The 25,532-nt window shown below is 51.6% G+C and overlaps 2 protein-coding genes across 5 annotated transcripts; both read right to left on the reverse strand.

Annotated features, from left to right (window-relative positions):
• Window positions 1-3,084: 3,084 nt before the first annotated feature.
• On the reverse strand, window positions 3,085-8,012 carry Clec3b (C-type lectin domain family 3 member B). 3 transcript variants are annotated; one of them, XM_048334629.1, is made up of 3 exons: window positions 7,555-8,012; window positions 4,597-4,695; window positions 3,085-3,496 (listed from the first exon to the last, which is right to left on the reverse strand). In XM_048334629.1, exons 2-3 carry the CDS (start codon window positions 4,676-4,678, stop codon window positions 3,096-3,098), a joined length of 483 nt encoding a protein of 160 aa, XP_048190586.1. In that variant the 5' UTR covers window positions 4,679-4,695; window positions 7,555-8,012; the 3' UTR covers window positions 3,085-3,095. The 3 variants fall into 3 exon arrangements, with proteins under 3 accessions (XP_048190586.1, XP_048190584.1, XP_048190585.1); XM_048334627.1 differs by lacking the exon at window positions 7,555-8,012 and adding an exon at window positions 6,749-7,529; XM_048334628.1 differs by lacking the exon at window positions 7,555-8,012 and adding an exon at window positions 4,758-5,051 and having other exon boundaries at window positions 4,597-4,724.
• Window positions 8,013-9,402: 1,390 nt separating this feature from the next.
• On the reverse strand, window positions 9,403-21,195 carry Exosc7 (exosome component 7). 2 transcript variants are annotated; one of them, XM_048334626.1, is made up of 9 exons: window positions 21,109-21,195; window positions 20,599-20,700; window positions 20,306-20,400; window positions 13,205-13,370; window positions 12,645-12,715; window positions 11,100-11,223; window positions 10,740-10,895; window positions 9,546-9,655; window positions 9,403-9,513 (listed from the first exon to the last, which is right to left on the reverse strand). In XM_048334626.1, the coding sequence occupies exons 1-8, from the start codon at window positions 21,163-21,165 to the stop codon at window positions 9,551-9,553; spliced, it is 876 nt and encodes a 291-aa protein (XP_048190583.1). In that variant the 5' UTR covers window positions 21,166-21,195; the 3' UTR covers window positions 9,403-9,513; window positions 9,546-9,550. The 2 variants fall into 2 exon arrangements, with proteins under 2 accessions (XP_048190583.1, XP_048190582.1); XM_048334625.1 differs by having other exon boundaries at window positions 9,403-9,655.
• Between the last annotated feature and the right edge of the window lie 4,337 nt (window positions 21,196-25,532).

Here is a 25,532-nt window from a genome sequence, read left to right on the forward strand (position 1 = left end):
CTCAGCCTCCTGAGTAGCTATGATTTTAGTCAGCCACCAGGACTAAGGTGAAGGCTATTTTATTATTATTATTTTTTTTTTGCTTTTCCTTGTGTTTGCTTTTATGCTGGTACTGGGGTTTGAACTCAGGGTGGGGAATAGTATCTGAGACTCTGTGGGGTTTTGTTGGCCTGGGGCTTGGACTCAGGGGCTGAGCACTGTCCCTGGCTTCTTTTTTGCTCAAGGCTAGCACTCTACCTCTTGAGCCCCAGCACCACTTCCAGCTTTTTCTGTGTATGTGGTGTTGAGGAATCGAACCCTGGGCTTTGTGCATGCTAGGCGAGCACTCTACCACTAGGCCACCTTCCCAGCCCTCCATGAGACTCTTATCTCCAATAAAGAGTCTTACCTTCCCAAAAGCCAGAAATGGGCCTGTGGTTCAAATGGTAGAACACTACTAGCCTTTGAGTACGAAAGCTCAGGGACAGTGCTCAGGTCGTGAGTTCAAGCTCCAGGACCAGCACCAAACTAGCAAAATAACCCCGAAAGTTCAAGGCTAACCTGCTAACATAGAGACCTCATCTCCAAAGATGGGGGGGTGGGGGGAGCTGGGTGCTGGTGCCTTCCATCTGTCATCCGAGCTACTCAGGAGGCTGAGATCTGAGGATCATGGTTCAAAGCCAGCCCAAGCAGGAAAGTCCAAAAGACTCATCATCTCCAATAAACCACAAACAGCTGGACGTGGAGCTGTGGCTCAAAGTGGTAGAATGCTATAATCTTGAACACGAGCGCTCAGGGAACAGCGCTCAGGCCCTGAGTTCAAGCCCCATGAATGGCACAAAAAAGTGGGAAAAGGTCAGATTCGTGGACAGCTACATCCAGCTTGCCACACGTGGAAAGTCTAAGTGGGAGAAAGCATTGGCCGCTGATGGTAATGATTTTCTTGCCTATACTGCCACCTGCTGCTGGAAGCTGGTATCACGCCTGTCCTCAGGCTTTCAAAGTGGCTGCTTTTCTACCACAGAGAGACTTGGGTCCTCTCAGAAGGGTAGCCATCCCTACTTTTGGATATTTGAATGCCCCCACCCTCGCCCCAGGCGCCTCTATCCTCCTAGAAGGCCGAGGAGGGAGTTGGAAGAGTCCAGGACTGAGCTAGAAGACATGGACTGGAATGTCAAGCCTGGCTTCTTGCTAGCTGGTGTGCTGTGGATGAACTTGAGTCTCGTGGCCTCCTCCCGTGACTGGAATTGCATGAAATGGCTTCCTGTGAGGATGTTAGGACACCTGAGCATGAAGTAGGCCCCCAGCGGACAGCAAGCTGCCTACCACAACCAATCTCAACCATGCCAAGCAAATCAAACTACTATCCATGATGTCTCCATAAAGGCAAAGATAGTATGAAATGCAGCCGGGGCTCGTGGCTCAATGCCTTGTCATCCTAACTACTCTAGAGGCTGAAATCTGAGCATCATAGTTCCAAGCCAGCCTTGGCAGGAAAGTCCTTGAGACTCCTATCTCCAATGAACCACCAGGAAACCAGAAGTGGTGCTGTGGCTCAACGTGGTAGGATGCCAGCTTTGAGCAAAATTGCTCAGGGACAGTGCCCAGGCTCTGAGCTCAAGCCCCATGATCAACCCCCCCCCAAAAAAAAACAACCCCAACAAAATTGGACAACAGATTTAACTAGCAATTTGATTACCTCGATGACAGACCTCTCCATGAGGATGAAGAAAGGGGACATACCACCCAAATAGCAGGTGACTGTCATATTTGGCTTCTAGATCAGGTAAGTGTAAGGACAAGGTGACTGCCTGTCTCCTGCAAGCACCAGCAAGACACCCCTACAGCAGGCCCTTGAACCTTAGAAATTAAACCCCCAGCCTGAGAGGAGTGGGGGTAGGTGTGGCATTGCCGGGGGCGGGGGGGGGGGCGGGAGGGAGAAGAATCATGTGTGCTAGTTTCCAGCAGATGGAAATGAATTCTACAAAGAGAGGCCTGGAAATCCCAATAAAGGTTGGAGCTTAAGACAGCCATATTATGTCAATGTGAATTTCCTGACTCTTGATCAATGTGCCGTGTTATGTAAGGAAACAAGCCTTGTTTCCAGGAAATACACACTGAAGTATTTAGGGGCAAAAGCACATCACCACTGCATGTACTTTTGACACGGGGGCTCACGCCTGTCATCCTAGCCATATCAGGAGGTTGAGATCTGAGGATTGCGGTTCAAAGCCAGCCAGGGCAGGAAAGTCCTGATGCGACACTCTTTTCTCCAATTAACCACCAAAAGGCTGGACGTGTCGCTATGGCTCCCGTGGTGGTGGTGGATATAAGGCTAGCCTTGAGTGAAAAAGCTAAGGAACAGCGCCCAGGCTGTGAGTTCAAGGCCCAGGATGAGCACTGAATACATAAACAGGAGCATGCAAATGTAAGTAAATGCTGGCATTGGAGGAATCGGTCCTCACCACTTTCTTGGCCGTCCGAAGTTAGGTGAAAAGAAGAAAGTTAGGGAAAGAAGAAGGGCAGGCCGCCAGGCAGGGTGGTCCTCACCTCCCACCCTCCCTCCGGCCCCCACTTCCCCTTCTCAGATCCTTTTCCTGTGGGCCCAGATCACCTTCCTCCATCTTCCCCAGGATTCTGGAATCTTCCCCTTGCCCCTCTACAACACCCCACCCTCCCCCCTGCACAGACTTCAGGCACTCTGCACCAACTTTATTTGCAAACAAGGGTTCTGAACATGATCTTCTAACAGCCCAGACCCTGATGCCACCTCCACCATGCATCTTCCCCCTGGGGGGGGGGGACCCTGCCTTTCCTTAGAGCTCGCTCAGGGCCTACATACCTCCTTGGGCCTCAAGCTCCTCCCATGGCCACGCCCCCAAACGCCGTGCCCCGCCCCATCCCCGAAAGCTCCGCCCCCACGGGCTCCTCCCCAATCAGAATCCCACCTTTCCTAGGCCACGCCCCCTATCGGGCCACGCCCCCATCCGGGTACCTCCCACCCGCTTCCTCTCCCCCCTGTATTTTTTAACAGTCCCGCCCCCTCCGGGCCTCCTATTGGCCGCTCTCTCCTTGGTCCCGCCCAGCGCCCCGCCCCTTCCCGCCCCGCCCCGGAACTACACGATGGCGAACTGACAGATGTAAGGCAGCTTGTCGCGGCAGCGCTTGTCGAACCATTTGCCGTTGGCGGCCCCGGCCAGGGCGGCGCAGTTCTCGGCTTTGCCGCCGTCCGGTTGCGCCGTGATCTCCGTCTCCCAGTTCTTGTAAGTGATGTGTCCTCCGGTCATGTCCACCCAGGAGCCCTCGGTCGCCATGTCGTTGAGGCCCAGCCAGACCTCGGCCTCGTCGCGCAGGCTCTGGCGCCCGTACTCGTACAGGGCGTCGTTCTCGGAGCCCGAGTGCGGGGTGGCCAGGGTGCCCCCGCGCGAGATGCAGTCCTCGCTCGCCTCGTGGAAGGTCTTGGCCTGGCTGAAGGCCAGGAAGCACTTCATGTGCACCTTGGTACCCTTCAGGCAGACTGGCATGGCGGGGGTGGGGTGGGGTGGGGTGGGGTGGGTGGGAGGGTGGGAGAGAGGAGGCGGGGGGGTGGGGGTGGGGGTGGGGGGGAGAAATGGCGGTGATCCAAAGTCCTTTACTCCTTCCAAGCCACCCTGATCAGGCCAGGCCCACCATCCTCACTCCCATTCAGCTCATCCTTGGGGTCCTGGCAACAGACCCCCCCCCAACCTCAGACAGGTGCTGACCTGACCCACCGTGGCCACCCGCACTGCTACGATGGGTGGTCGCGTATGCTGTCTCCTAGCCCAGTGTCACACCCTCAGCATATGCTACCTTGGGCTTGCCCAAGGATAGGTCAAGCTAAAGGATTGATTATCTTATCTATCCATCCACCCACCCACCCATCCATCCATCTATCTGTCTATCTATCTATCGCATCTTTGTGTCTTCCCGCTATCATCTATCTACCTATCACTTGAACTCAGGGCCTGGTTGCTGTCCCTAAGCTGTTTGTTTGCTCAAGGCTAGCACTCTGTCACTTTGAGCCACAGGTCCACTTCTGGCTTTGGAGAACAATTGGAATAATTGGATACAAGGGTGTCATGGACTTTAGGATTACAAGCATGAGCCACCAATGCCCAGCATATATATATATATATATATATATATATATATATATATATATATATATATATATGTCCCCTATGAAACCTTCCATTGGGCTTTGGTTGGAAATTGTGGTGTCTGTCCCCTTGCCCCTCCTACCTCTGCCCAGTTCTGCTTTCCCAGACTCCTCCAGGCCCGTCTGGCAGATAGATCATGAAAGGAGGAAATCAGGCCTATGTGCCCCTAAATGCTGAGAGGTCAGCTGCTGGATTCTGGGGCTGCAGCTCCCCCCCTGGCAGTCATCCATCCTGATCTTGGTCTTTTGTGGGGACAGTGTCCCAACACACCACTTAGCTGTAGCCAAACCTGGGTTTCACACATGGGCTGGGGGCTGGGGGGGGGGGTGGCGGGCAGGCCCGTAAACCTGGCTTTATAGCCCTGGGCCTATCTCCAGCTGGAGGCCAGAAGCCATTGTCCCAGGTGGGCTTCTGGCCTGAAGTTTTCAACACTCACCTGTCTGCAGAGCTTGTTGCTCCTTTAACAGCGCCACCTCCTGGGCAAGGCTGTCCAAGCGGCTCTTGAATTCCTCCAACATTTTGGGGCCCACACCATCTAGGATGGAATCAGGAGGTGGTGAAGAGAGAGAGAGAGACATCCATGTTGGAGAGAGTGAGTCCATGGGAGCTTGGGACTGGGCGGGAGGACTTGTCAACAAACCCCAAAGGGGCAAAGGGAAAGGGGTCCCCTGATGTGTTCTTCGTCTTTGCTCCTGACTCCACTCTTGTGTGGTGGGGGTAGGGGGGTTTCCCCCTTACTCCTGTACTCATCAGGATTGTTGGAAGAGATGGGGGAACCGGATGGATTTGGGGTGCAGCCACCCCATCAGCTCCAAAAGAAATGAAAGCTCAGGAAAGCAGGACCATGAGGAGGGGGGAATAATTTGAGACCCCACCAAGCAAGGGCCACTTCCCCAGACTGGAAGGACAGCCCAGACCAGCAGAGCAAGGGGTCTAGCCTGGGCTACGAGAGGCAGAATGTAGGCACATGTGTGTTTCCCAGGTCCCACAAACGTGGGGAGCTTGCTGGAGAAAGCATTCAACCTGTCAGTCACTCTCTCATCTACACAGTGGGGTGTTACTACCCTTGTCCCCACCCCCCACCCCCAGAATGCTAAGGGACAGGCTCTGGGTTCAAGCTCAAGAACTGGTATACACTCACTCACACAAGTGTGGTTATTTGGCTGGGGGCTTACGCCTGTTGTCCCAACTACCCAGGAAGTGGAGGTAGAAGATTGTTTTTCTCTATCAATACTTTTATGAACTTCACAATTAGGCACAAGGGAGCCTCAGAGGGCCTGTATGCCTCCCCCCCCCCCCCCCCGCCCACACACACCTTATTTTCCTGTGATTTTGGCTCTGATCGTTTGTTTCTGTGCCTACATCCCTGCCTCGCCCCATTGGATGGCTCCTCAGCCCCTGAGCCCCCAGGGGGTGATAGCCAGTCGTCTCCACACTGTGTGGGGCGCCCTCACTGCTGGCAGGCTTATGAGAGCAAGGCTCACTGCAGACAGATGGACCCCGTACAGACGGGGACAAAAGCTGCTCTAGGCACGGGCATGCTGTCCTTGTGGAACGGAGCAATCCCTTACCCTTCTTTCCTTTGCATCACACTTTTCAGTACCAGGCATGGGGCTAGGAGGCTCTACATATTTTGAACCATTAAAGAACCACAGCAAACCAGGCCCCGATGGCTCACGCCTGTAATCCTAGCTACTCAGGACACTGCGATCTGAGGATTGAGGTTCAAAGCCAACCTAGGCAGGAAAATCCATGAGACTCTTATCTCCAGTTTAAAACAAAACAAACAAACAAACAAAAAACCCAGAAGTGAGACTGGCTCCAAGTGGTAGAGTGCTAGCCTTGAGTGAAAGAGCTCTGGGACCGCGCCCAGGGCTTGAGTCCAAGCTCCCCAACGCTGCCCTCCCTCCCCCCACAACTGAAAAGCTCATAGCAAGCCTGTGAGCAAATGCCACTCTCAACAGAGAAGACCAAGGTTGAGATCACAAAGCCTTACTGCGCCTCCTGCTGGCCATTGAACATTTCCAGACTGCCAAGCCAAAGGATTGATATTTTTCCCTCCCCCAGGCTTGAACTCAGCACTTTGCACTTGCAAGGCAGATGCTTAGCCACACTTTTAGCCCTTGAGTTCTTTAAAATATTAGGAGTTTGGTAGTGGGGAAGGGGGCAGATGTTAATTTAGATGATCTGGAAGGTTCTTCCCAATTGGAAGAGTCAATAATTCACAACCATTCTGCCACACACCTTAGCTATGAGGTACTTGTCTTAAGATCCCACTGACAAAGCCGGGCACCAGTGGCTCACGCCTGTAATCCTAGCTACTCTAGAGGCTGAGATCTGAGGATCACGGTTCAAAGCCAGCCCGAGCAGGAGAGTCCGTGAGACTCTTATCTCCACTGAACCACCAGAAAACCAGAAGTGGCGCTGTAGCTCAAATGGTAGAGCACCAGTCTTGAGCTGAAGAGCTCAGGGACAGCGCCCAGGCCCTGAGTTCAAGCCCCTGGACCGACAAAAAAAAAAAAAAATCCCAGACAAGGAGCAGGGGGCCACACAGGAAGATGGGGGTGAAACTCTGAGCCCCTTCTTACCTTTCTTGGCACTCGCAGCCTTCTTGACCTTGGGGGTCGGTGCCTCAGCAGTGACAGGAGTCAGGAGGTAGAAGAAGCAGAGGAGCAGATAGGCTCCCCAGAGCTCCATGCTATGTGAAAACTAGGGGCTGGATTGCTCTGGAAAGTACTGGCAGCTGGGGCTCGGGCTGCACGTCTTAAAGCAGCAGCCACAAAGACTTGTATGCAGAAACGTCAAGCTGTAGCTGCCAGCATGCCAGAAAAAAAAAAGGAGGGGGGCGGGTGAAGGGAGGAAAGTTTGGTAGCCTGAGGATTCTGGGAAATTCCAAATCGTCTCAGCTCATGTCTGTCAGGCAGATGGATACAATGGACAGAACCCAGGCAGACCACGGAGGCCCCAAACCATGTGGGCTCAAGAGGGTCCTCTCCTCATGTGCCTCCAAAGGAAACTGAGGCTCAAGGAGGTGAGAAGGCTTTGCTCAAGCTACCCAGCTATTGCAGGACAGAGTGCCGGGAGCCTCCCCCCGCTCGATCAGTCAGGCTACAAACGACTTGTTCATGCAAAGAGAAGTTTGAGCTGGGTGCCTGTCATCCTAGCTACTCGGGAGGCTGAGATGAGGAGGATGGTGGTTTGAAGCCAGCTAGGGCAGGAAAGTCCCTGAGCTTCTCTGCAATGCATCACCAAATAGCTGGAAGTAGAGCTGAAGCTCAAGTGGTAGAGCACCATCAGCCTTGTGCAAAACAAGCTAAAGGACAAGCACCCAGGCTCCGAGTTCAAGCCCCAGGACTGGCACCACAAAAAAGGAAAAGAAAATACTGTACCATACCGTGTCACTCAGCTGTCCCCTGCCTTCCAGAAGTCCGGCTGCCTTGTTCCTCAGGCTCAGGGCGGGGCCTGTTCTGCAGCCCCAGGGGAAGGAGTCAGGCCTGGCTGGGTCCTCGCACTGGAAAGGACCGTGCCAAGGGTGTGGGCGCCGGGCAGGAAGCAGAGCACTAGCAAGGCCCCTTAACGACCCCGAGCTCCGCCTCTCAGAATGGGAAGAGTTTTGTATTCACAGCTGGATCCTTCCTGAGACCATTTGGGGCCTGACCATTATATAACCTCATGAAGAGTCTGGCTTCCTGGAACTCTGGGTGGGTAAGGCAGATGAAAATTAATGTTCTTCTGGCTGGGTGTAGTTCACACAGGCCTGTAATCCCAGTGCGCTAGGAGGCAGAGTTTGGGGGCGGTTTGTGGTTGGAGGCCAGCCCAACCCTTCCCCTCATTGCACATGTTTGCAAGACCCCATCTGGTGGCTCATGCCTGAAATCTCAGCTACTCGGGAGGCTGAGATCTGAGGATCATGGTTCAAAGCCAGTCCAGGCAGGAAAGTCCATCAGACTCTTCTCTCCAATGAACCACCAGAAAACCCAAAGTGGAGCTGTAGATCAAAGTAGTAGAGTGCTAGCCTTGAGCAAAAGAATCTCAGGGACAGTGCCCAGGCCCTGAGTTCAAGCCCCAGGACTGGCAAAAAACAATACCAAAGGCTTTTTTTTTTTTTTTTGCCAGTCCTGGGCCTTGGACTCAGGGCCTGACCACTGTCCCTGGCTTCTTTTTGCTCAAGGCTAACACTCTGCCACTTGAGCCACAGCACCACTTCTGGCCGTTTTCTTTATACATGGTGCTGGGGAATCGAATCTAGGGCTTCATGTATGGGAGGCAAGCTCTCTTGCCACTAGGCCATATTCCCAGCCCCGCAAAGGCTTCTAAACTGTATTCAACCTTGAGCTCCCCTTCAGAGACAGGTGTGGCCATGCTGGGAGGAGTGTTCATTCACACCAGGCCCTGCAGATGGCCTATGGAGTCTTGCTCACAGGGTGTTCTATCAGGCAATAAATTCCTGGCACGTTGTCTCATTTGTCTGAATAACTGCAGCATGAAGATGCCATGGCTGAAACTCTCCATCATGAGGTCCCTCCCCCCCCACCCGCCCAGGGCTCTCAGTTTGATTCAGGAGTTGTAAGATGGCTCTACCCGTGGAAGGCTTCATCCTGCAGTGAGCAGAACGGCTGACCTCCTGTGCGGAGAGTATGAATGCTGGAGGGCAACGGGTGATGACTCCTCTCGGGCAGCGAATGCTAATCATGTTGATAAAGCATGCAAGCTTATGAAACACCAGGGAGTGGTTATAAAACACAAGCAGTTTCACAAGAGTGATAAGAGAGGTTGGCTAAGGACCAACATGGCTGCCAGGGCCCTGACCCAAGAGAGCTCCACGTGGCTCTCTTCCACACAGGATGTGGGAAGGCTGACCGGCCAGGGAGAATACACAAGGTACAACGAACAGTTCCGTGTAATTCTTTTTTTGGGGTGCTGGTCCTGGGTCTTGAAGTCAGGGCCTGGACTTTCGTGCTCAAGGTGAGCATTCTACTGCTTGAGCCACAGGTTCATTTTCATTTTCTTTTGAGTGGTTAATTGGGGATAAGAGTCTCACCGACTTTCCTGACTGGGCTGCCTTAGAACCAATGATCCTCAGATCTCAGCCTCTTGAGAAGCTAGGATGACAGGTGCGAGCCACTGGCACCTGCCCAATCATTAATCCAGTGCTTGCTGTGTTTTGGACTCTGGCCCCCTCTTCTCCCTTGCTGAGTCCCCAAACCAAACAGCGGCAGGTTCATCTGAAGGACTCCAGTCATACCAAACCAGACCAGAAAATAACTTTAATTTTACATGTATAAATGTTGGCAGGTATAACAATGAAGGAAAAAAATATATATACAAACTCCAGTTTCAATAAGAGAATAAAGCACAAACAGCCGAGGGTTGAAGGGGCAATACGCCAGTCACCCGAGGAACCCCACTTTTGGCCTCTTGGGCCCCAGGCTTTCTTCCTTGTGTAGAATGCTCTGCAGGGAGGTGTGCAGGACCTTGCCTACACGCTTGCCGGTCTGTGGGAAGGGACAGGAGGGGAGAGAGAAAACAGCTCATTAGTTGTGAGGTTCACACTTTGACCAGGCAAGCTCCCCTTCCTGCCAGCCAGCCACTCCCAAGTCCAGATGCATTCCATTATTTTTTTATCCCCCCCTCCCCATTCTTTTTTGGTGCTTATGCTGGGGCTTGAGCTCAGGGCCTGGGCGCCGTCGCTGAGCTTCTTTTGCTCAAGGTGAGTGTGCTACCACTTGAGTCACAGCTCCATTTCTGGCGTGAGATAAGACTTTCCTGCCCAGGCTGGCGTTGAACTGCGAACCCCAGATCTCAGCCTCCTGAGTGGCTAGGATGACAGGCGTGGGCTACTGAAGCTGGCTTTTTTTCCTGTTCTATTTGTTTGATACTAGGGCTTGAACTTAGGGCCTGAGTGGTGTCCCTTGGCTTTTTCTCTCAAGGTTGGCACTCTATCACAAGAGCCCTAACCCCACCACTTTTTTCGGTGGTTCATTGGAGATAAGAGTCTCATGGACTTTCCTGCTTGGACTGGATTCAAACCGTGATCCTTAGAGCTCCGCCTCCAGCATAGCTAGATGACAGGTGCTGCGCCCCTGAGCCTATCCGATGGCCCTAGAACTACTGGAAATCCCTCTGGACACGGTGTTACAGTGGTTACCTGAGAAAAAGCAACCAGACCCACCTGACTGCTCCAGGCAGTTCAGAGACGAGGCTGGGTTGAAGGCCTGGAAAAGCCCAGGGCCCTACAGGGGCTCCTAGCCCCAGGCACAACAGTGGAGTAAACAGCTGGAGAAGTACCCCGATGAGCCTGGGACTAAGCCAACCACTTCACCCAGCCCCTGAAACTCCCCACTACTCTGCTAACTTCCATCACACCAAGTACAGACCTGGGAAGAACCTGGGGTATGCTGTCCGCTCCCCCCATTCTCCCTGTAAGGGACAGGAAGTAGCCAGCCAGGTGGTTACCCTCAGTGCAGGCCCCGCCCTCCCTCGGTCCCACCCCTGGCCTATGGCAGCAGACATCCAGCCTATCAGCTTCTCCCTAAGCCTGGAAGCACCCAAGCATCCAAAGCCACGCCCCCGCCTCACCTCCATCATCTCAAAGATGCTCTCGGGGTCCAGGCTGCCCTTCCCCACTTTCCTCACGCACGTCACCGCTCCCTTGCTGGTCACCGACAGCAGCAGGCTGGCCAAGGAGCAGGCTTCCTCCTGCAGGCTGGCATCCACCACGTGCCGACAGCCGATCTGCAGGGTCAGGGAAGCACAGGGCTCTGGGGGCAGGCAAGGGAGGGCGGGCAAGGCACAGCCCAGGTCCACCCCACCGATGGTGCCCCACGGCGATCCACACAGGTCAGGCCCTGGCGCCCACTCTGGCAAGCAATCGGCACAGGCTGAGGTTGGAGGAGCCCCCATGTGGGCCGGGAGAGACACCCCAGAACAAGCTTGCACCTTGCACAGTGTGACGATGCAGGGGACGTTCTCCACGCTCAGTCGGATGCAGTCATAAGGGTCATCGGAGAGTTCAATGTCCTTGGAGCCTTCTTCGTCCATCAGGACATGAACCCGTGGTATTCTGGAAGCAGAAGCACAATGAACATTTCTACAGGAAGGAGGAACACTTCTTGTTTTGTCGGTCGGGGGGAGAAGGGGGGCTTGAACTCAGCGCCTGGGAGTTGTCCTTGACCTCTTCTGCTCACAGCTAGTGCTCTGCCAGTTTGAGCCACAGCTCCACTTCTGGTTCTCTAGTGGTTCGTTAGAGATAAAGAGTCTCAGGAACTTTTCTGCCTGGGCTGGCTTTCAACCATGATCCTCCAATCTCAGCCACCTGAGTAGCTAGGATTGGAAGTGTGAGCCATTGGTGCCTGGCCAGCATATATATTTAAAATTCCTTATCACCCTCTGGTGGCAACTGGCTGCTGGCTAATCCTGCTTTAGAGAGGGTCTTATAGACCAGCACCAGTGGTTCATGCCTGTAATCCTTGCTACTCAGGAAGCTGAGGATTGTGGTTTGAAGCCAGTTTGGGTAGGAAAGTGTGTGAGACTCTTTATCTCCAACAACAACAAAAAAAGGGAGTACCAAGTAGTAGAGCACTAGCCTTGAGCAAAAAAAAAGCTTAGAAACAGCACGTGGCCCTGAATTCAAGCCCCAGGTCCAACACACACACACACACACACACACACGGATCTTCTGCACTGTGCCTCTGTCAGCCCCAGACTATTGTCTTATTTCCACCAGGGCCATGGGTGGGCGTGGGTCAATGAACTCAGCCTCTTCTCTGTGGGTTTCTAATCATTTCCATGTGGCACACTTGTTAATAAATATAACAATGCCAAAAAATACGTAAGTATATGTTTTTGTTTTGTTTTTTTTTTTTTTGGCCAGTCCTGGGGCTTGGACTCAGGGCCTGAGCATTGTCCCTGGCTTCTTCCCGCTCAAGGCTAGCACTCTGCCTCTTGAGCCACAGCGCCGCTTCTGGCCGTTTTCTGTATATGTGGTGCTGGGGAATCGAACCTAGGGCCTCGTGTATCCGAGGCAGGCACTCTTGCCACTAGGCTATATCCCCAGCCCCAAGTATATGTTTTTAATCTACTTTTTAACTTAGAACAACTTATAAAATTTATTTATAACTTATAAAATCTTTATTTTTTTTCTTCTGGAGCTTTAACATTAGCCCTAAAACCTTTTTTTTTTTTTGTCTGTTGTGGGTCTTGATCTCAGCACCTGCCTGCTGCCCTGAGCTCGTCTGCCCAATGCTAGCACTCTACCACGTTGAGCCACAGCACCACTTCTGGTTTTCTGGTGGTTAATTAGAGGTAAGAGACTGATGGGGACTTTGCCTCTCGGGCTGGCTTTGAACTGTGATCCTCAGATCTCAGCCTCCTGAGCAGCTAGGATGACGAGCGTGAGCCACCTGGCTTCCTACTTCACAGCCATAGAAATGTCCTGTGTTCCACGGTCAGTTCTCCATAGGGCCCGGTCTGGGCAGAGTTTACCTTGTGTTGAAGAGAGCGGCCTTCACGGCGATAGAAATGGCATCAAACAAATTTCCTCCACATTCTAGCAGCTAAGGGGGAGGAGGAGGAAGAAAAACAACAAATGTCCATTTATTACTGTAAGAATGGCCTCTGTAGGACAGATTCCTAAGCGATAACTGCCTATTTATAAAACAAATGCAAGGATGCAAGGCTGTTGGGCACCAGTGACTCTTGCCTGTCATTCTAGCTCTTCAGAAGGCTGAGCTCTGGGTATCACAGTTCAAAGAAGCCAGCCTGCGAGGGAAAGTCTGTTAGACTTTTATTTCTAAAAAACCACCAAAAAGTCAGAAATGCAGCTGTGGCTCAAGTGGTAGAGCTCCAGCCTTAAGAAAATAAATAAAGATCAGGGACAGCACCTAAGCCCTGAGTTCAAGTCCCCAACTGGCCTGCACATACACACATACATACCCAAAATAGGAGACCATCTTTTCTCGAGTAAAACTCATGCTGGAGATGCTAAGATCCATGGAAAGAGGGGGAAAAGCAGAGTGTGGCCAGTGTAACAGCGTGACACTCACCAGCACATCCACGTAGAGTACCCAGCAATGCTCCCGGGGGCTGATGCAGAGCGACTTCAGGTCCACGCTGCTCTTATTGTTAAAGGTCCGGCAGAGAGTGTTGGCAATCTCCGTGCCAAGGTCATCCCCTCCTCGACCTTCAAATTCAGGGGTGGCGTTGGCTGAACTACACCGAACAGCAAACGGCAAAGTGAAATGAGCTGGGTGCCGGTGGCTCACACCCGTCATCCTAGCTACTCAGGAAGCTGGGATCTGAGGATTGCAGTTCAAAGCCAGCCCGGGAAGGGAAAGTCTATTAGATTCTTCTCTCCAATAAATGACTCAAATGCAGGAAGCGGAGCTGTGGTTCAAGCGGTAGAGCACCAGCCTTGAGGGAAAAAACTATGGGACAACGCTCAGGCTGAGCTCAAGTTTTAATACTAGCGCGCGCATGCGCACACACACATACCACAAACATCTAAGTGAAATCTTCCCAGATGCACACATCAGAGTGGCCAGGCTTGATTCTGGTTTCTCTGAGGAATGTGGAAGAGTCAGGGGCTATGAGGAAAAGTCCCGGAGGGCTGAGAGTATGGCTCAGGGTTAGAGCACTGGCCTAGCACAGCAGGAAGCCCTGGGATTAAGCAGTTGGGACTATAGTTACTTTCTACTTGGCTGGCCTCTAGACATACACAATATCCAGCCCAGCACAGCCCTGGATCTGCCTGTGATTGGCAAGTGTTAGCAGAAGCCATTTTTTTTTTTTTTTTTTTTGCCAAAAAAAGAAACAAGGCAGCTTAGACACACACTCCTCAGCTGGTAATAATGAACTCTCTTATCTTCAGTATAATATAGACTCTCTTCTCTGAGAGACTCAGAATCTGAGATCTGGCTTAGAGTTGTGACACTATGCATACAATGCCTAGCTTTGTTTTTTTACTTTTTTTTTTTTTTTTTTGGCCAGTCCTGGGCCTTGGACCCAGGGCCTGAGCACCGTCCCTGGCTTTTTCCCGCTAAAGGTTAGCACTCTGCCACCTGAGCCACAGCGCCCCTGCTGGCTGTTTTCCATATATGTGGTGCTGGGGAATCGAACCAAGAGCTTCATGTGTAGGAGGCAAGCACTCTTGCCACTAGGCCATATTCCCAGCCCGTTTTTTTACTTTTCTTAATTTTTTTTTTGTCTTGTGCTGATCCCCAAACTTGAACTCAGGGCTGAGGCACTGTCCCTGAGATTCCCGTCGCCCCCCCTCCCCCCCGGCTGGCGCTCTACCACTTGAGCCATAGCTCTACTTCCGGCTTTTCTGGTGGTTCACTGAAGAAAACTGCTTCATGGACCTGTCCATCTGGGCTGGCTTGGAACTGAGATCCTCAAATCTCAGCCGCCGGAGCAGCTGGGAATACTGGCATGAGCCACCAGCTTCCAGCTTCATGCCTAGGTTTTAATAGCAGAACCATGGTGTAAGAACTTTCCCAAGATGATTTATGTGACGTAAAATCCAGAAGGGAACCAGATGTTGGCCTCCGACTGATCCTGTTTTAAATAAAGGAAACAGAGGCCCAAGGTTATGTAATTTGTTCCAGGCCTGGCAGCTAAGTTTCTAGCCTGGGAAGTCTGTACTTTTCCTGCTAGGCTTCCCTGTAGTCTCTCCTGAACTGGTGATTCTAACATCAGCCAGCTCAGCTTTTCCTTAGGCTTACCTTCTGCCTCAAGTTAATGAATTGCAGTCAAGGACTTTTACCAGGCCACAAATAGCCAAGGGAGATTAAAAAAGCTTGGTGGCTCACACCTGTAATCCTAGCTACTCAGGAGGCTGAGATCTGAGAATCCAGGTTCAAAGCCAGCCTGGGCAGGAAGTCTGTGAGAATCGTCTCCAATGTACCACCAGAAAACAAGAAGTGGTACTGGGGGCTGGGAATATGGCCTAGTGGTAAAGTGCTTGCCTCGTATACATGAAGCCCTGGGTTCGATTCCTCAGCACCACATATACAGAAAAAAGCCGGAAGTGCCACTGTGGCTCAAGAGGTAGATAGAGTGCTAGCCTTGAGCAAAAAGAAGCCAGGGACAGTGCTCAGACCTTGAGTCCATGCCCCAGGACTGGCAACAAAAACAAAACAAAAAAAGAAGTGGTACTGTGGCTCAAAGTGGTATAGAGTACTATGCTTGAGCAAAGGAACTCAGGGACAGCACCCAGGCCCTGAGTTCAAGGCCCACAACTGACATGAAGAGAGGAGAAAAAGAGAGAAACAGGCTAATAATTGTAGTTCCCTGCTCAGATCCTTTCAGTATGGGTGTGGCTTTTTTGGGCATAAAACCAAATGTTTTCTGCACTTGTTACCCAAGCAATACTGATCCTTAAAAAAACACACACACACACACAAAACAAAACAAAGGCTCAGTTCTCAGTCTCTTCCAAAACTGTGAAAAACAGCTCTCTGAGCTGGATGAAGTCAGCACGCTGCCCCTCCCAGCTCTCCAACCCTCCCCACCCTCCTGACTCATGCCCCTCACCCCACCTAGCCCCAAACTGGGTTAAAGTGGGGTAGGCTGAGATCAAGGCCGTATCTACCTGGAATAAGACTCTAAATACTAGGTCCATTGTTGCTTCCTTGTAATCAAGCCAGCCTGCAAAATGGAGGCGGTCTCACAAACAGGCCAGGCCATAGCAGGAAAAGGGACTTAGCAGGCATTCCAGGGCAGGGCTAACTTGGGGCCATATCTTTCCCCATACCAGAGCTATCTACCCAAGGTTGATTCCTCTGGGTCCAAGGAACTTCATTCTGAACCCCTTCACTATAATCGTCCATGTCAAGTTTTTGGAAGTTATCTGGTCAGTTCTGGAGGCTTCTCAAGACTGCTTCTCTACTTTGTCCCCACCCCTAGCCCTTCAGGCATGCACAGGGGCCCCCTGCAGCAGCACTAAGTAGCCTAAGTGTCTCTGGTTTGAGTTGGGAACCAGTGGCTCATGCCTTTAATCCCAGCCCCTGAGAGACTCAGATCTGAGGATCACAGTTCAAAGCCGGCTTGGGCAGGAAAGCCTGTGAGTCTCTTTTTCTCCAATAAACCCAGAAAAAGCCAGAAGTAGAGCTATGGCTCAAGCAATAGATCACTTGCATTGTGCAAAAGAAGCTGAGGGAAGGGCTGGGAGCGTGGCTCAGCGGCAGAGTGCCTGCCTAGCATACATGAAGCCCTGGGTTCAATTCCTCAGCACCACATAAGCAGAAAAGGCTGGAAGTGGCGCTGTGGCTCAGGTGGCAGAGTGCTAGCCTTGAGCACAGAGAGGCTCAGGGACAGCAGTCAGGCCCTGAGTTCAAGCCCCAGGACTATCACCAAAAAAAGTAAAACCCAAAGACTGTGATGAATGCCAGATATTAAAAACACCAGTGAGTGAAAATCCAAGTCTCTGGTGCACACCTGTAATTCCAGCATGCAGGAGGCAGACGCAAGAGAATAAAAAGTTTGAGACCAGCCTGGGCTGTATAGTAAATCTGACACCAACCTAGATTGCATAAGACCTTGCCCCAAAAGAAAACAATAACAAAACCTAAAAGAAGCTGGAATAAAAATAGCAATAAGCCAGGCGCTGGTGGCTCCCGCCTGTCATCCTAGCTAACTCAGGAGGCTGAGATCTGTGGATCATAGCTCAAAGCCAGCTGGGGCAGGGAAGTCTATAAGACTCTTATCTCCAGTTAACCACAGAAAAAAGCTCAAAGTGGTGGTGTAGATCAAGTGGTAGAGCGCTAGCCTTGAGCAAAAGGAGCTTAAAGACCGGGCACAGGCCCAGGACTGGCCAAAAAGTCAGACTCTATCATCTGCCACCTAGTGGTGGCCCAGGGCAGCACACATCTCTCTCTGTCCCTATCTCCCTTTGGGCCTTAGGCAGAAACCACCCCCTACACAGCAAACCACAGACACAGCACAAGCTTAGATCACCTGCATCCAGGTCCTGCTTAGTTAAAAGTGCTTCTGGGTATCTCTGGAGCAGGACTTAGGGTCCGGTAGGCCAGCACCTTTTCCACAGGGCTTTGAGACATCAAGACTTAGTTGACGTTCCTAAGACCGACACGAACCTATTATTTCATGGGGACAAAACCAAAAAGACCCAAAGGGAGAAGAGTCCGCAGGAAAGCAATTAGTTTGCAGAGATTTCCCTAGCGCTGGGAATTTGCACAATTAAAACCTGGAAGTTGCTGATAAGGAGTTAAACCACAGGAGGCCCAGAGTGACTGGAGGGGCCCCATCCTAACACCAATTACTTTCTCCCCTTGGGAAGCAGCTGTTTTCAACTGTGGACCAGGGTGAGCGCCTTGAAGCTCTCAGGCACTGCTGGGACCTCTGCAGATCCTCTAGAAGCCATTCCTGTTCAATGAGCAACAGCGGGAAGACAGATCAGTTTCCACAATCTAGGGCTGTACCTTTAAGACTCGGGTGATGTCGGGTGCTGGTGGCTCACGCCTTTGTTCCTAGCCACTCAGGAGGCTGAGATCTAAGGATTGTGGTTCGAAGCCAGCCCAGGCAGGAAAGTCCGTGAGACTCCTTCATCTCCAATGAACCACCAGAAACCTGGAAGTGGAGCTCATGGCTCAAAGTGGTAGAGCGCTAGCCTTGAGTAGAAAAGTTCAGGGATAGCACCCAGGCCCTGAAGTTCAAGCTCTCAGTATCTCTGGGTTCACATGTGCATGCACTCACATACACAAACACACAGAAGCAATGTATGCAGCCTTGAGATTATGCATCTGGAGGATTCAGAACTCCCCAGACCTTGCTGGGTCCCCACAAAGGAGGGAAATAAATGAGCAAGCAGCCTCTCAGGCCGACTAGCAAAGCCACTTCTAGAAGCCAAATCTGGGGAAGAGATAGCCCAAAGGCTCCTTTCACCACACCGAAGTCACCTGCTTTTATAGCTGGGATGAGGAAGAGAGGAAAGCAACCAGCTAACCCAGAGTCATGTTCAGACAAAGATCCCCAATAAAACACCCCTGGTACCAAGCATTCAAGTGCAGCCTTTTCTTTAGTGTGTCTGAGCCAACTATCTTTGTTCTGCCTAGGATGAATGAGGGAGAAGATAATGAAGGGGGAGCAAAGCAAAGCAAATTACAGTTCTTGGCACAGTGTGTCTGCTCCCCAGGGAGAAGTAGGCAGCTCGAGGCTAGGAGAGGCATTCTGCTTCCTCCAGGAGCAAAGGAAGATGGTCTAAGTTGGGGACATAAACAAGGTCACTACCCTCTAGGATAGGCCAGCACCCCCTCCCCCCAACTCAGATAGTCAGAGCCTCTGAGCAGAAAGAGATTGTTTGCTGGAAAGAGAAGTGCCCAGAAAAATGAATAGGAATTGATCTTCAACCTCCAAACCCTGGTCTTTGCAGGCTGCATGAAATAGAAAAAGTATAAATCCAAAGCCAGACAGAGCTGAACTGACCTTTGGGGCTATGAGAGCCTGAGAAAGTTGTCTCTCTTCTATGAAATCCAGTTATCATTTCTCCTACAGGAATACTACAAAGATCAATTAACTAGGCTGGGCGCCGGTGGCTCGTGCCTGTAACCCTAACTACTCCAAGAGCCTGAGATCTGAGGATCATGGTTCAAAGCCAACTTGCTTTAGGGAGGCCTACTTGTGAGTTTGGCCACAGGTAGTATGGGGGGCCCTGTCTCTGAGTGCTCTAAGGCCAACAATAAACTGACGGGAGTCTACTGTGCCTAGATCTTGTTATATGCTTTTTGTGGTTTAGTGTGGAAACTGTGTAAGCAGAAAATGTCTTATGGGACTCATCTCCAATAAAATCTGAGGGGCTGAGTCTCTAGTGGGCTTTGCTGGGCAAAAAGGGCCCAGAGAAGCTTCTGTGTTTTCACTGCCATACTAATTTGTATCCACAAGTACAGTGCTGTGTAGTAAGTCTTGAGTTTCTCTAGCAAATCTGAGTGTGAAGGGAGGTCTCAGGAATACCAATCTGACATGCGCCAACAGAAACCAGCTGTCAACACAGATGTTCTAGACGTAGACACTGAGAGGAGCCAGAAACTAGTTAGAGCCCCAGCCCCTAGAAGGGAAGAGAGGTAACATTCCTCAAAACCCTCCTGGGAGCCAGCTAACAGCCACTCATTTGTTCACTCTGTCTTTACTTTCTCATTACCACAGTTACTATCTGCATTGTTAGGATAAAGACATGTAGGCACAGGGAGCCTGAGATCTGGCAGCTAGACAGAAAAGGAAGTGACCTAGTTCAAGGCTGGCTGAAGACAACAAACCTTGGGTATTGCCAGCACCCTTGTTGCCTGCCTGGGTATCACCTTCTTGGAATGTCAAGACTGCTTGGCTGACCCTGAGCCTCATTTGCCAAGCAATACATGAACAGTTTTCTGCAGAATTTGAGCAGGAAGAGGAATGGGGCAACTGTAACCCAATGAGTCTTATTATCTGTGCATGATACATTTTTCAAAGCACCACAACCCCTATCTTATCATCTGACCCCTATAACCTTGCACTGGGATGCCTTTCCCTCAGACAGGGAAAATAGGGCCTAGCAAGGGCAGGTGGCTGAGACAACGGTGGGCAGCCCTAGTACCTGACACAAAGGGGAAAAAATCAGTAAAGTGATTTGCTTTTTTTTTTTTTTTTTGCCAGTCCTGGGCCTTGGACTCAGGGCCTGAGCATTGTCCCTGGCTTCTTCCCGCTCAAGGCTAGCACTCTGCCACTTGAGCCACAGTGCCCCTTCTGGCCGTTTTCCATGTATGTGGTGCTGGGGAATCGAACCAGGAGCTTCATGTGTAGGAGGCAAGCGCTCTTGCCACTAGGCCATATTCCCAGCCCTGCTTTTGTTTTAAATGCTCAAACTGCCTCATGCTCTGGCTTGGCTTTTTCACTCAAAGCTGGTGCTGTACCACTTGAACCACACCTCTATTTAAGAGTCTCACATATATCCCTGCCTAGGCTGGTTTTGAACTGGGATCCTCAGATCCCAATCTCTTGAGTAGCCAGGACTACAGTGGTGAGCCACCAATGCACGACTGATAGTTAACTGAATGATTGAATGGAAAATAGGAGCACTCGACAGGAGATAATTAGTTCCTTTCTGAATCTTTATCTTTTCAATCATCTCTCTTGAAAACCATTTGCCCAACACTCACCAGTCCACAAAGAACTCCAAGTAGCCTTCCTCCGGTCTCTCCAGCTTCGGCGTCCCCATTTCTGCTTTCACTCCCACTAGGATGTCTGTGTGGCCCTGCAGACACATAGAAGGAGGTCCTCACTCAGAACAGGCAACCAGGAACCAGGAGCCTCTCCACTTCTCCACTGAAATTTGGCTTGGAACCTGGATCTCTAGGGGCAATTCATACTCCAAAGGCCAGCAGGGATTCATAACTGGTTCCCTAGGGGCTGACCCACCTCTCCTCCTGGACAAGAATGCCTCAGCACTTACCAGCTTGACTCTGGCAGACCCACTGGTGTTGGACACCACATCCGTTTCCACCTCCACACAACGGTAGTCCTCACAGCCGCGACCATCCACGCGGAGATCTTCCTAAGTCCATGACAACAAACCCACCATCGTTTTCCTCTCCTTACCGTTGCCACGGCATTATTATGATTCCCCTCTTTATTGACGGATTGATTTGCCGGCACTAGGGCTTGAACTCAGGGCCTGGGCGCCGCCCCTTGAGCACTTTATTAAGGCTACCACTCTGAGCCACACAGCACTCTTCCGGTTTTTTTTTCTGGTGGTTCGCTGGAGATAATAAAAGAGTCTCACAAGCTTTCCTGCCCGGGCTGGCTTTGAACCTCCATCCTCAGATCTCAGCCTCCTGAGTCGCTGCGATGCCCGGCGGGAGGCGCCGGCGCCCCCGGCTCACCTCCGCTCTAAGAGGCCCGGGTGTCTCGTCCCTGGCTACGCGCCCTTCCCCTCCCTCCCTCCCTCCCTCGTGGTCGCTACCTGCACGCCGTGCACGATGTACACCTTCTCCGCCTCGCTCAGCGCCACGGACGCCATGCTGCCGGCGGGGTGGCGCCGTCCAGTGACGCCATCGGCCCGCGTCGCGCGCCGCGCTCCCTCCTTTCCCCCCCCCACCTCCCCGCCCGCGTCGACCGCGCCCTCCGCGCCTCCCGACGTCATCACCCTGCGCGGCGGCCGCTCCCGCAGCCGCGGCCGCCTCCACCGCCCCGGGTTGCTCCATGGGCTTCTCCTGTGCGCCGCCCGGTGTCTGGCCGAGTCCAGTGAGCCGCGGCGCCGCGTGGTGGGGAGCCCTCGCCCCAGCGTTAGGCCGAGTCCCAGAGCCGGGGGCGACCGGAGGAGACCACGAGGACCACCACGGCGCCGGCGGCGGCCACGGCAGCAGCAGCAGCAGCAGCAGCCGCGGGAACCCCGCTTGGGGGAGTACAACTTGGGGGACCCCCTCCCCTCAGGTTTCACGGTGAGTTCTGGGAAGGGGAAATCCGACGTGGGGAGAGAATGCTGAGGTGAGCGAGGCCGAGGAGAGGCAGCCGCCGGAGCTGGAACCTGGGCGACCCCCGCCATGTGTGGAGGGAGGGAGGGAGGGAGCGAGGGAGCGAGAGGCGCCCGCCCGGCAGGTTTGGCCGAGAGCTGGAGTTGAAGTAGTAGCTTGTGTGTCCTGACGAGAAAGACGGACGGACGGACGGAGAGCCCGCCAGCGTCCAGTCGGACAAGGTGATGGATCAAAGTGTGTGTGTGTGGGGGGGTGCCCGCTCCCCAGCCTCCCCCCCCACTTTCCTTAAGCCCCCTAAGGATGGTCAAAAAGAGAGGCAATGAAGCCTTCTTGCCCGTATGTCGGGCCTGGGGCTTGAACTCAGAGTCTACGCGTTGTCCCTGATTCTTTCCACACACCCCCACCCCACCCCCAAGGCTAATTCCACTAACAGCTTTTGGCTTGGTCGATTGGAGATAAGAGTCTCACGGACTTTTCCTGCTTCGGAGTGGCTTTGAACCGCGATCCTCAGTTCCCAGCCTCCTGAATAGCATGGATGGACTGGTGTGAACCACTGGAGCCCGCTGCCCCCCCCCCCCCCGCAACTTGCATGTTTTAGGTTGTTCTCAAAGGGAAGGGTTTGTGCCAGGAGTGGGTCCATCAGCTGCCTGGTTCCATCCCTCACCTCTACCCTTGACATTCTCTTTCTCTCTCTTTCCCTCCCCACCGCCCTCCCCCCTTGTCGCTTTTTCTTCCTGTTTCTTATCTTCCCTTCCCCACCAAACCTTAGCCGCTTACTTGCTTTGTCTCCTGTGCCCACCAGAACAGTGTCCCAAAGAAAAGGGGGCGGTGGTGGGGTTTAGCCTGCGAGGGCGAGGTGCGCAGTCTCCCTGCCTGTCCCCAGTGCTTCTTGGATGTCGCGACTTGGCGGAGGTGATTGCTGGAAAATGATAGGTAGATGTTGGAAAGAAAAAGAACCAACCTCAGGGGCTGAATAGTGTGGGGGGTGGGGAGTATGGGCCTTGGATATCTAGAGAGAGGATGCTTTCAAGGTGAAGGGGGGGGGGTCACAGAAGGAGCACATTTGAGGTGGAGCTGTCAGAGTACCCGACAAGTTTTTTTTGTGTGTTTTTTATTTTTTGCCAGTCCTGGGCCTTGGACTCAGGGCCTGAGCACTGTCCCTGGCTTCTTTTTTTTTTTTTTTCTTTTTGCTCAAGGCTAGCACTCTGCCACTTGAGTCACAGTGCCACTTCTGGCCATTTTCTGTATATGTGGTGCTGGGGAATCGAACTGAGGGCTTCATGTATATGAGGCAAGCACTCTTGCCACTAGACCATATCCCCAGCCCCCCCGACAAGTTTTAAAGGTGCCACGCGGATAAATGGAGAAAGTTCACCCGTCTGATTGAAAGTTTACCCTCTGATGTACATTCGTGCCACTCTTGAGAAATCTGTGTTTAAAAGTGAAAATAAGCCGGGCGCTGGTGCTCAACTCTGTCATCCTAGCTACTAAGGAGGCTGAGATCTGAGGATCGCGGCTCAAAGCCAACCGGGACAGGAAAGTCTCTGAGACTCTTTATCTCTCATGAACCACCAGAAAACCGGAAGTGGCGCTGTGGCTCAAGTGGTAGAGCCCTAGCCTTGAGCTGAAGAGCTCAGGGACCAGTGCCCAGGCCCAGAGTTCAAGCCCCACAACGGACCCCCCCCCCAAAAAAAAAAAAAAGTGAAAATAATCTTTGGCAAAGAGCGATAAGACTTCAAATATATCAGGAGCAAACTATAAGTAAACCTTGTATTAGCTTTTATATATTTACATTTTTTTGTACCAGCACTGGGGCTTGAACTTAAGGCCTAGACCTTGTGCTTTACCCTTTTCACTTAAGGCCGATGCTCTACTACTTGAGCCACACCTCTACTAACAGATTTCCGTTGGTTAGTTAGAAATGAACCTCATGACTTTTTTTTGCTCAAGCAGGCCTCAAACCGTGATTTTTTTTCAGATCCTAGCCTCCCGTCTAGGTAAGGTTATAGGCATGAATCACCAGCACCAGGCTTCTGGTAGCTTTGAAACATAAAATGAGCAAAATGAAATTTTTTTTTCCTGAAGAAATTCTCCAGGTGGTGGGGAAGGGTAGGGTGAACACAGCCACACAACATGGTGATTAGAGCTATGATGGGGGAGGGCATGATACAGTGGCCTGGGAAGATGAGTTTGGAAAAAGAATGTCCCTCACTGAATTCAAATGCATTAAACTGCTGAGCCCCCAAATACATGATCACTTCTTGGTATAGTAGATAGTAGTGTTCTATCTCTCTCTCTTTTTCTCTTCCCTCCCTCCCTCTCTTTCCTTTTTTCTTCCTTCCCTTCCTTCCCCTCTTCCCCTTTGCTTTCCTTTCTGTCTCACTCTTGATGAGGGTGGTGGGTGGGGAGTTCTGGGGCTTGCTTGAGCTCAGGGCCTGGACGCTGTCCTTTGCTCAAGGCTAGCACTCTGCCTCTTGAACCACAGCTCTATTTTTGTAGTGGTTAATTGGAAATAGGAGTCTCACGGGCTTTTCTTGGCCCAGGTTGGCTTCAAACATGATCCTCAGATCTCAGCCTCTTGAGTAGTAGTAGCTGGGATTACAGATGTAAGCAGCCTGTCTTTCTTTTCTTCTTAGTAGAATACATGTTCATTGTCTTCTTTTAAAATTCAAATTAGTGTATATTAATTGTACAGAAGGGCCTCATTGTGATATGTCTGGTTTTGTTGTTGTTTGTTTTGTTTTGGTCAGTTGTGGGGCTTGAACTCAGAGCATGGGTGCTGCTCCTGAACTTTTCTGCTAAAGGCTATTGCTCTACCATTTGAGCCACCACTTCTGGTTGTCTGGCAGTTAATTGGAGATAAAAATCTCATGGACTCTGAAGAGTTTAGGAAATATGGAACAGGGCTGGGAAAGTAGCTCAATGGTAGAGCATGAGACCCTGGATTTAATCCCCAGCATCACATTCATGGATGGCACATGTTTAAGCCAGTTTGGTTTTTTTTTTTTCTAATCATAGTGTCTTTTTCTTAATCAGTGCCTTTTCGGTTGGTTACTATTTTGTAGATATGTCTATACCAAAGCCTTCTTACACTCTATTAATTTTGTTTAATATTATGTGTACCAAGCATTGTTTTTTACCAAGCATTTATTATGTACCAAGCATTGTTCTTTTTATTTTTTTTGCTGGTCCTGGGGTTTACACTTTGTGCTCAAGGCTAGCTCTCTACCACTTGAGCTACAGCACCACTTCTGGCTTTTTCTGAGTAGTTCGTTGGAGATAAGAATCTCACATGGTTTGGGAATGTGGCCTAGTGGTAGAGTGCTTGCCTAGCATTCACGAAATCCTGGGATCGATTCCTCAGTACCACATACACAGAACAAGCTGGAAGTGGCGCTGTAGCTCAAGTTGGTAGAGTGCTAGCTTGGGGCAAAAGAAACTCAAGGACAGTGCTCAGGCCCTGAGTTCAAGACCAAATACTGGTGAAAAAAAAAAACAAAAACAAGCTCAATTTCATTCCCCACAGTTCCTGATACAGGAGGCCCCTGTTTGCTAAATTGCCCTCAAAACTCCAGTTAGGTTTATCCTGAAAACAAAGAGTCAGTTCAAGCATGAATTCCCACATCCGTCTGAGTCCTTTTTCTAGCGAGGTGCCACTGACAAGTTCCTGTGGGTTTCAGCCCATCCCCTTAGATAAAGGGAACGGAGTAGAATTTTAACTACCAAGTAGCTGAGAGCCCTCAATGGGGGTGGGGGGGGGGGCGCAGTAGAGTAAACATTTGTGAAAAGGGGCTGTGTGTGCCATGTTCTCAGAACAGAGATCCATAAGCTCTTCAGACGTCCAGGAAGTGTTGGCCTGCCTTCAAGCCCCTCTCCTCCCCTGTGTTCTAAGGGAAGGGAAGGGGCCACAGGA

This window comes from Perognathus longimembris, chromosome 26 (genome assembly GCF_023159225.1).
Source record: "Perognathus longimembris pacificus isolate PPM17 chromosome 26, ASM2315922v1, whole genome shotgun sequence".
Taxonomy (NCBI): Eukaryota; Metazoa; Chordata; class Mammalia; order Rodentia; family Heteromyidae; genus Perognathus; species Perognathus longimembris.

Excerpts from the sequence above, each read along its gene's own strand:
- Clec3b (XM_048334627.1), bottom strand. The coding sequence starts at position 6,857 with ATGGAGCTCTGGGGAGCCTATCTGCTCCTCTGCTTCTTCTACCTCCTG. Across the intron at positions 4,696-6,748 it reads GGCTGCGAGTGCCAAGAAAG|ATGGTGTGGGCCCCAAAATG; the intron begins GTAAGAAGGGGC and ends ATTCCATCCTAG. Across the intron at positions 3,497-4,596 it reads GCAACAAGCTCTGCAGACAG|TCTGCCTGAAGGGTACCAAG; the intron begins GTGAGTGTTGAA and ends CCGCCATGCCAG.
- Exosc7 (XM_048334626.1), bottom strand. The coding sequence starts at position 21,165 with ATGGCGTCCGTGGCGCTGAGCGAGGCGGAGAAGGTGTACATCGTGCAC. Across the intron at positions 20,701-21,108 it reads ACATCGTGCACGGCGTGCAG|GAAGATCTCCGCGTGGATGG; the intron begins GTAGCGACCACG and ends TCATGGACTTAG. Across the intron at positions 12,716-13,204 it reads TACTCTACGTGGATGTGCTG|CTGCTAGAATGTGGAGGAAA; the intron begins GTGAGTGTCACG and ends CCTCCCCCTTAG.